Source organism: Sitophilus oryzae, unplaced genomic scaffold (assembly GCF_002938485.1).
Source record: "Sitophilus oryzae breed Bouriz unplaced genomic scaffold, Soryzae_2.0 scaffold_551_pilon_pilon, whole genome shotgun sequence".
NCBI lineage: Eukaryota > Metazoa > Arthropoda > Insecta > Coleoptera > Curculionidae > Sitophilus > Sitophilus oryzae.
Genome location: NW_022147142.1, coordinates 1,200,478 through 1,209,163, shown reverse-complemented (window position 1 = coordinate 1,209,163; position 8,686 = coordinate 1,200,478). Strand labels below are relative to the sequence as shown.

General features: G+C 35.5%; 1 protein-coding gene across 1 annotated transcript; it reads right to left on the bottom strand.

The window, feature by feature from the left end:
• Positions 1-6,612: 6,612 nt before the first annotated feature.
• LOC115887059 (protein ANTAGONIST OF LIKE HETEROCHROMATIN PROTEIN 1-like) lies at positions 6,613-7,670 on the bottom strand. Its single transcript, XM_030906379.1, has one exon. It carries the CDS (start codon positions 7,531-7,533, stop codon positions 6,964-6,966), a length of 570 nt encoding a protein of 189 aa, XP_030762239.1. The 5' UTR covers positions 7,534-7,670; the 3' UTR covers positions 6,613-6,963.
• Between the last annotated feature and the right edge of the window lie 1,016 nt (positions 7,671-8,686).

The window sequence follows — 8,686 nt, the reverse complement described above, 5'->3', positions numbered from 1 at the left end:
ATCTTCACAAATTATGAAGAACTTGTGGAGCCAATTCATATATCTGTGGCGAAGAAGGCAGTAGCTTTTGAGGTCAACACAATCCATGTCTACAGCGGAGAGTTGATGGGTGTCCTCTACAGCAAGAATGTGCCGGCCAATCTCATCTCAGACATCAGACCTATCCAGAACATCAGTCAGACGTATCCAGGAGGCTGGAATGACGGTGGTGTTTACCGAGATTGGCGATGTGGAGATCAGAAAGGCGATAACAATGATAAAGGGTAAGCGCATAAATGACTTGCTAATTTTAGAGTTTAATGTTCAAAATGCGTTGTCAATAAAAACAAATGGTCAGGCAGTAATAAGTTTTCATGAAAATAAAAATAAACTGTGGCATGAACAGTTGGGTCATATCAGCAAAAAAAAATTCATTCAACTTAAAATGAAAAAATTAGCTGAAGACAGTGTTTGTTTAAATGATGTAAATCCCCTAGAATTTTTATGCGAATCTTGTATACACGAAAAACAAGCGCAACTTCCATTTGCTAAATTTAAAAATAAAAATTAATATTCAAAGGCCACAATATACCGACCTGGTCATTTGATTACTGTGTATAGGATTTTAACGTGTAAGACAGAGAATAATATAAATGACCGGTTGACAGACAGAGAGACAGCATCAAAAGGGGCCGGCGAGAAGCCGGTGCGACCGATACAGTGTTGCCGGTTTTTACGGGTGTGAGCAAGGTAAAGCATAAGCATGGTGGGAGAACGCATTGAGAGGGGCGGTGCTTTATGTTAAGGTTCGTATAAAGGTTTTATAAAGGAATGAAATTCGGTATATTTGGACAGCAAACCGAATGCATGCGGCCGTTCGCCATTCGGTTCGCTCCATCATCCGTTTTCAGTCGGTATATCAGAGATGTTCGCAAACGAATGAAAATTATAGAACCGCGCGAACAAGACTGGACGTTCGCTCGTTGGATAGTAGCATTCGTTCGTTCGGATAGTGAATACGCACCTTTATGTAGATGAAAAGGTGGGGAAAGGAAATAGATCACCTCAGATCCAAACTATTTTTGCATCATTCCTTTCGCCTAGCTGTTTCGGTATGTACGTTAAGTGTTTCAAAAATGGCTATTTATACGACCGAAGAGAAGGTGCATATCGTTAAATGGTTTTACATTTCGTCTAGTGTGGAAGAGGTCATTGGGCGTTTTGTGTTCACCTTTCAAGATCGCCCTGTGCCTTATGCCACAACTGTACGCAACATTGTTCATAAATTTGAGCAAACAGGCTGCATTGCGGCGTGCAGAAATTGTGACAATAAGGAAGGCGCAGAGAAGGTAATTCCCGACAAGGAAATTAATATTTGTGCCGCTGTCGAAACAAGCGAACCTTGTTCAAGCCGAAATATAGCCGAACAAGTTGGTTGCAATGCTCGAACGGTGCGCAGAGTTTTAAAAAGGCATGGATATAAGTCCTACAAAATCAGTCCACGCAAGAAATTTTTCCCGCAGATTGTAACAGACGTCTGGAGTTTTGCGAGGCTGTAAGAGAAAGAGCCGATCGGAATAATTTATTTTTGGAAAATATATTATTCTTAGATGAAAACTCGTTTCCCTTACATGGCTACCACAATCCTTCGATAGTACGTTATTGGTCTCGAGAAAATAAGCACCTTAGTATGGCACTGCGGACACAATATCCACAAAAAATAAATGTTTGGGCTGGCATGCTGCAAAATCCTATCATTGGGCCTTTTTTTATTGATTGTATGTTAACAGCTGCCAAATATTTGGATATGCTACAAAACGAAATTGTACCAGCAGTTCGAAATTTGCCAATCAATTTTGAGGAAGTGTGGTTTCAGCAGGATGGCTGTCCTGCGCATAACGCGCGGAACGTAAATCTGTTCCTTCAAACCACATTTCCCAATCGGCTAATTTCCACACAAGGCACAATTAATTGGCCACCACGCTCTCCTGAATTGTCGCCCAATGACTTCTTTCTGTGGGGATATGTAAAAAATTCCATTTATGGCCATAACCATGACGACCCATGAATATTGACGAGCTGCGATTAAAAATCGTTCAGTCGTTAGAAAATATCCCCGCTGTTATGTTAGCTAAAGTTAGGTCAGAGTTTTATAACCGTCTTGGCTATTGCGAAGCACAACAGGGAGGTATTTTTGAACCTTTGATTTAATTTTTTATAATTATTTTGCTAATTGTCCTTTTTTAAAGTTGATTTTTAGTCATTTTTTTAATGCTTGTTTTAACTTATGCTGAAACAGCAACAAAAACATGAGCAGTATAGATACAACCGGACGTTTAATTATTTTTATTGTTAAAAGATTAAACGTCTCGAGATGTATGGATAACCTTCAAAATCGTAAATATATTGTAGAATGATGTACACCCAACCCCTTTCAAAATCCGACTGATTTGATTTCTGTCTACCGTTCTAGGAGACGACACTAAAACTCACGATACCCTAGACAAGGAAAGAGAATCTCTCTTTCCTTCTCTAAGGACAAAATACTGGGAAGCTGAACCGCGCAACCGCGGTCTACGTCAAAGTCAGCTGAACTGCCGCTGATGGACTATGGACTTCGTAAACAACGGCACTTTTATAAATTATCAGAGTAAATATGGCCCTATTTAAAAACAAAGTTAAAAACTCATCAGCATTCCTGTATTTTTAAATAATACAATAAATACTAAAAGCACTTTAAAGAAGATGTACAATTTGTGAATGCGTTTTGGGAGACTGGATTATTTTTAATTTGTGTTGTTTCACTTGTTAAAAACACAATAATAATAAGAAACGTATTAATTGCCCACTGTGTACTCTAAATATGGTAGTCTGTATAGTTTGTGGAAGTTGAAGTATATTGGAACAACATTTGAAGGTACACACCATGAAGTAAAATTGGAAATGGAAACACATAACTTTGCCTATGACTTTGCTACAAAGGAAAGTTATAAACTGTGGTCCGAAAAGCAGAAGATCAAGATAAATTATGCATTCGCCAAGTCAAGAAAATATGGAAAAAAAGCTTACAATTATTATTGTAATCATAGTAAATCAGCCAGGCAGGTAAAATAGAAATAAAAAAACACTATGCTAAATAGTCTCTTTTTATTTTTAGGACACAGCAATTGTTCTAAATGAACAGAGAAGGCCAGTAGTTCAATAAAAAAAAACATATAATGTGCCATAAAAGGAAAATGGATAAGCAAGAATAATTATTCCGAACAAAGTGAAAGTGGTTATTGGTTTAAGACTTTATTTATTTTGTTTTTCGTCTTATAAGAATAGCTCCCGTATATAGCGTTTAACGCCTTGGGAGTGGCAAGGTACAGCTTGCTATATTAGAGCCGTTCGGTATACAAGGAAGGTAATGTGGCTAGCACTACGCTTCAACCGCCTATTATTACCTCAGGATTGTGAATCCCAAGTACTCATTTAAGGCTGAGTCGACCTAGGTACCCAAACTATTTTTATTTTAATAAAATAGTCGGCTGATAAAATGCCGGGTGTGGGAATCGAACCCAAACCTTGAGATTGGTAGACGAGAGCCTGTACCTCTACGCCACCGGGCACCTTTTTCGTCTTACTTAAGTAAATATGTATTGACTGTTGGTTAAGGGTTTTATATTTATTTTGTAATACTTACTACCTGTACAATGTGTTATTGTTTATTGTTAAAATGATTGTATAGTATTGTTGTAATTATTGTATTTTCTTGACATGGCATAAGTGAGAACCATAACAACAACCATAACAACACCCATAAATTTCTTGCTGTTTCTTCTTATAAGCCGTAATCGAAACTGCAACATTCTAATAAAATTAGAACTATAAATTTGTTTTTTTATTTCTAATATGTTACAGTTATTAAGCCAACAAATTTTCCCAAAACGTTTATTTCCCCACGAAAATGTGATTCAATTTAAGAACTGACATTTTAATAAAAAATTTCAACTTGATTCGGAACATAATATATTTCTCCGCCCTGTACTGTATTTCAAATTTTTCTAACCGATCTTCATTCATATGTAGGACATAATGATAATAACTAGAGTAAATGTTTAAAATGTTTTAAAAATATATAAATGCAGATCAATTTTTAAATATAGCCATATTTCTAAAAATAGTCTAAAAACTATAAAAAACAAAATGAACAACCAAAACAGTCAATTACTGTTAGCAATTTCGCATAATAAAATTATTTGAAATTATTGTTCGATTCCCGATTATTCATAACATTCATAATGTTCAAAATTCCCTGCAAAGCGCTTCTCGCCGAACAAAACCGAACTCCCCGTGTAGGATCCGAATGCTTCCGAGGTTTTCGTGAGTTTTAAGGTCGATTTATAGATTGAAAACGTTGCGGTTCGACGCCCGACGTTACGGTCGGTAAAAAGTTCGTTTATACGCAGGATGTTTTGTTGATTATAAATTTTTCGGTTGTTGTTGCGGTTGAGGTTTTACGTCCAAAAGTTAACCAACTTTTAACTTCGACAGGAACGTTGACCTTGAAACGTTAGTAATAGCCAATAGAAATGACTTCTTTTAGCGTCTCTATTTAAAAAAAATGCGGTGGCGGCGATTCGGGCGATCATAACATAACCTCCCAATTGTTTCAGTTTCGTTTTGGAAAGTAGGTATGAATTTTCGAAATTTTCTTTAGAAAATGCAGAAAAATGGTGATTTATATTAAAATTTAGTACTTTGTAGGTGTTTCTATTTTGTTATTGGTGCCTTTTGTTGTGAGCTGTGAAAATGGAGGTCTTGGAAGACACTAGAGTTGGTATGTATACTAAACAATGTGCACAAAGATATAATTATAAATTTTATATATTATTTTTTATAGATATACATCTTTTTCTTTCCTTAGTAGAAAGATATAAACACTTATACAACATCAAACATAAAGACTATAAAGATGGTCAGAAAAAAGAAAATGGCTGGAGGGAAATAGGCACCGCTATGGACATATCAGGTAACATATTTTATGTAAGAAACATACTAAATAAAAGACTAGTTACATAATAACACCAATATAATAATAATTAGTATTATAATGTATACTTATTTTTAGTTGAAGAAGCTAAACGGATATGGAAACTCCTTCGGGATACATATGTTAGGAAGAAAAAAGCTGAACCATCTGGCTCACGAGGTGGCTTTGCTAAGCCTTGGCCTTATATGCAGGCCATGCAGTTTTATGATTCCTGCAGGGTACAGAGAAGGTACACAAAATAATTATTGAAATTATTTAGTACATACCTAAAGATATTTTATTATTTTTAGAACAGTTTCGAACGTAAAATTACCTATTTCTCGGCCTAGTACCTGCGCAACTGCCTCTACTAGTACCTCTACTGTATGGGACAGCATGTCCACAAAAACAATAGTTAGCAATATGAACACCACTGTGGGTCCTGTAAATGCAGCCTTTGGGAAATTTGTGTCTATCAGGCTTGATGAGATGTCAGCTGAAATTTCCAAACAAAAAAGACTAAGGATTATGGAGATTTTGGAAGATTAAGTTTAGTAACAATAAGTATAATATTATTCTACAATATTTTAAGTTTTGATGTTACGTATATTAAGTGTATACAGCGGATCCCAGTGACATTTTACTGTGAAATTAGTAATAAACTGTTTTCCTATTTGGTAAGATCACAGATAACATGTGGTAAGATGTCACTGGGACATGCTATTTTTAGCAATTAAATAATAAAAACACAGATCCTTTCCGATAAACTACAATTCAACACATTTAATCAACTATAAATCACAAACAATATTTCAGGATACTTTAATAAACAAAGACAGCATTGTAACAAGCGTGCTGAAGTGCCTCATCACACTGGTGTGACACTGGCGCGACCGACAGCGGTCCGTGCTTATCTTCCCAAAAATAAATCAATTCTTTGTTTATATAATCATATTTCTAACACTATACATACATAAGTTTTTGAGTTTGGATTTTTTTTATTCATAAGAATTTTTATTTATGTTGTCCATACATCTAATTTAATATTCCTATAATAAGACTGAAGGCCTGTGATTTTTGTGATATACTTAGTAATATAAGAATATAGGTAGACACTGTTGGCAAAGCCGTATTTCCTTTTTAGCATGCATGTTTCTGCAGGTTAATATTTTTTGAAATGTTGTTTTTATAAAAGATATAATAAATAAAACAAAAGTATGTGAAAAATGATTTTTAATTATTTTAAGTAGGTAGGTGGTTTAAAAAATACAAAAATCAAAAATTATCTACACTATGTCCACGGATAGAGGTCCAGAAGGTGAAAAGGACTAAAAATTGCAATGGAAAAATGAAATTTTTAGTCCATTTTACCTCTTGGAACATCTTTCCATGGAGATACTGTATATATTCATAGCCAAATTAAAAACAATCCATTTTATCTAAGGTAAACAAAAACTTAATATGGAAACATAAAGTTAATTTGCAGCAAAAACAGTACCTCTATTGAGTACATGGTCGTACTGCCAAGGCAATTCACCAACCTCAGAGACAAAATAGTCTGCTACACTATTTCTCAGTTGGTAGAGGTATCGTACCGCATTATTATTAGCTAGTCTACCAACTGATCTAAGTGGAGTAGTTTCCTCTCGCCAAATGCCATCGTTCTGATCTCCATTGTCAGTGTAACCTGCTGGATTATATTTTTGGCTTTTTGATAAGCAATAGTTATGTAAAACAACACATGACTTGACTATGGTATCCACATTTGGAGGGTCTGCAATTATGGTGGTTTTTAAAATTCGCCATCTAGCAACCAAGATTCCGAAGGCGTTTTCAATAGTCCTACGAGCTATGGTAAGTCTATAATTAAATATTCTTTCTCTCACAGAAAGATTGGTGCCTCCAAAGGGTCGAAATATATATTTTTTTTAGGGGAAAGGCTTCATCTGCTACTAAGACATAGGGCATTTTCAAGTGGTATTTTCCAATTCCTCTGGAGGAGGGATGTTTAAATGACCCTTTTCCAGAAGCTCCTTAAAAAGCATATTGTGAAAAATTCCACCATCACTTGCGCTTCCAAGAGAACCCACATCCACCATGATAAATCTATAATTGGCATTGCAGATTGACATCAATACCGTGCTGAAATGTTTTTTATAATTAAAAAAGGCAGAGCCTGAATTAGGTGGGGCTTGTATTGAAACATGCTTCCCATCCAGGGCTCCTAGGCAGTGAGGGAAATTCCAAATATCTTCAAAATCTTTGGCAATAGCTTTCCATTCTTCAATGCTGTGGGGTAGCTTCAAATATTCATTTTTCAAACTATCCCAAATTGCCTCGCAAGTTGTATAAATAATGTCCCGAACTGTAGTTTTTCCAATTTGGAATAACCATGCCAAACTTTGCATTGAGTCGCCGTGGGCCAGGTAGCGTAAAGTAATGCAAAGTCTTTGTTCGGCTCCAATTCCCCTCTTAATTTTTCTTTTTTTAATCTTATCATGAATTAAAGCCAGCAATGCATTAAAACTATTATCAGACATTCGAGTCCACTTAAAAAATTCTTCGGGGTCCTTTTTAATGTTCTTAAAATAATTAAAAGAACTTTGTCGTGATAGATTTACAGGGCAAATGCTCCACCTCCTGGGTCTCCGTTTTTTCTGATTTTGCCTGAGCTTCAGTGCCAAACAACACAATAACAGGCCTAAAACTCCAACCGATATCTCATCATCGTGTACATCCATTTTTTTAAAGCCAAGAAAGAAAATATTTTTAATTTTGCAAACTAAAATATCTAATTATTGGTATAATAATAATTTTTAAATTCTTCAATGACATTCAATGATTGAATAAATAAGGTTAGATTGAAAATGTTAACTGTAACCTTTTAAATCTATAACTAACAAGAAATTACCGTCGTTATCGTTCAACGTCAACCGCAACGTCGAACCGCACCGTTTTCAATCTATAAATCGACCTTAATACTTCTGACCGAAACGTTGTGTAAGCAAAAGAAATAAAGACAATGGAAGTCCGAAACTCTTTTAGTTTTAATACTGGATCATTGTTTACCATATTCAAAGTAAAAATGGATTGGTATGAACGTCATCTCCCTTTTTTCTGTCATAGTCTGTCGAAATCTCACCTGAGTCGTAAAACACAGTATACACGAGATACAATTTTTTTGTATTGCATTAGGTGCTTTTTTATTATGTTGTTGGCCAATAAAATCACCTGCCCGACCATCTTATTTCTACATAAAACAAACCCGTAATTAATTGCCAGAGTACGGCCGATAACTATTTTTTTTTCGTATAATAATTCGGCTGCTTTATCGCTCGTTGAAATTAATTGATGACCGGTACCCTCCCTTTTTTTCTTATTACCCAAAAAGTACCACGTCTCGCACACAGTTCAAATATGTGTTGATCAAAGCCAAAAATCCATCTTTGGCCACATTGCTCATTTACGCCGGTTCAAGGCCGGATATCTCGTGAGTAGAGTCGATTTAGACACTTGTCAACTGAGAATGATATGGCCTATGACCGCGGTTCGGATTTCGTGTAAACAAAGTTGGCCCCGTCCAAATTAGCCCTGGCGGCAAAAAGGAGTCGTTCGCTTCAAATCTTTTTACTTTACTTTGCCATTATAACCATTATCATCTCCATAATATTTATGAAATAATATTTCCTACTA

What these genes read in the sequence shown, in the direction of transcription:
- LOC115887059 (XM_030906379.1), bottom strand. Translation starts at nt 7,533, where the DNA reads ATGTCTGATAATAGTTTTAATGCATTGCTGGCTTTAATTCATGATAAG.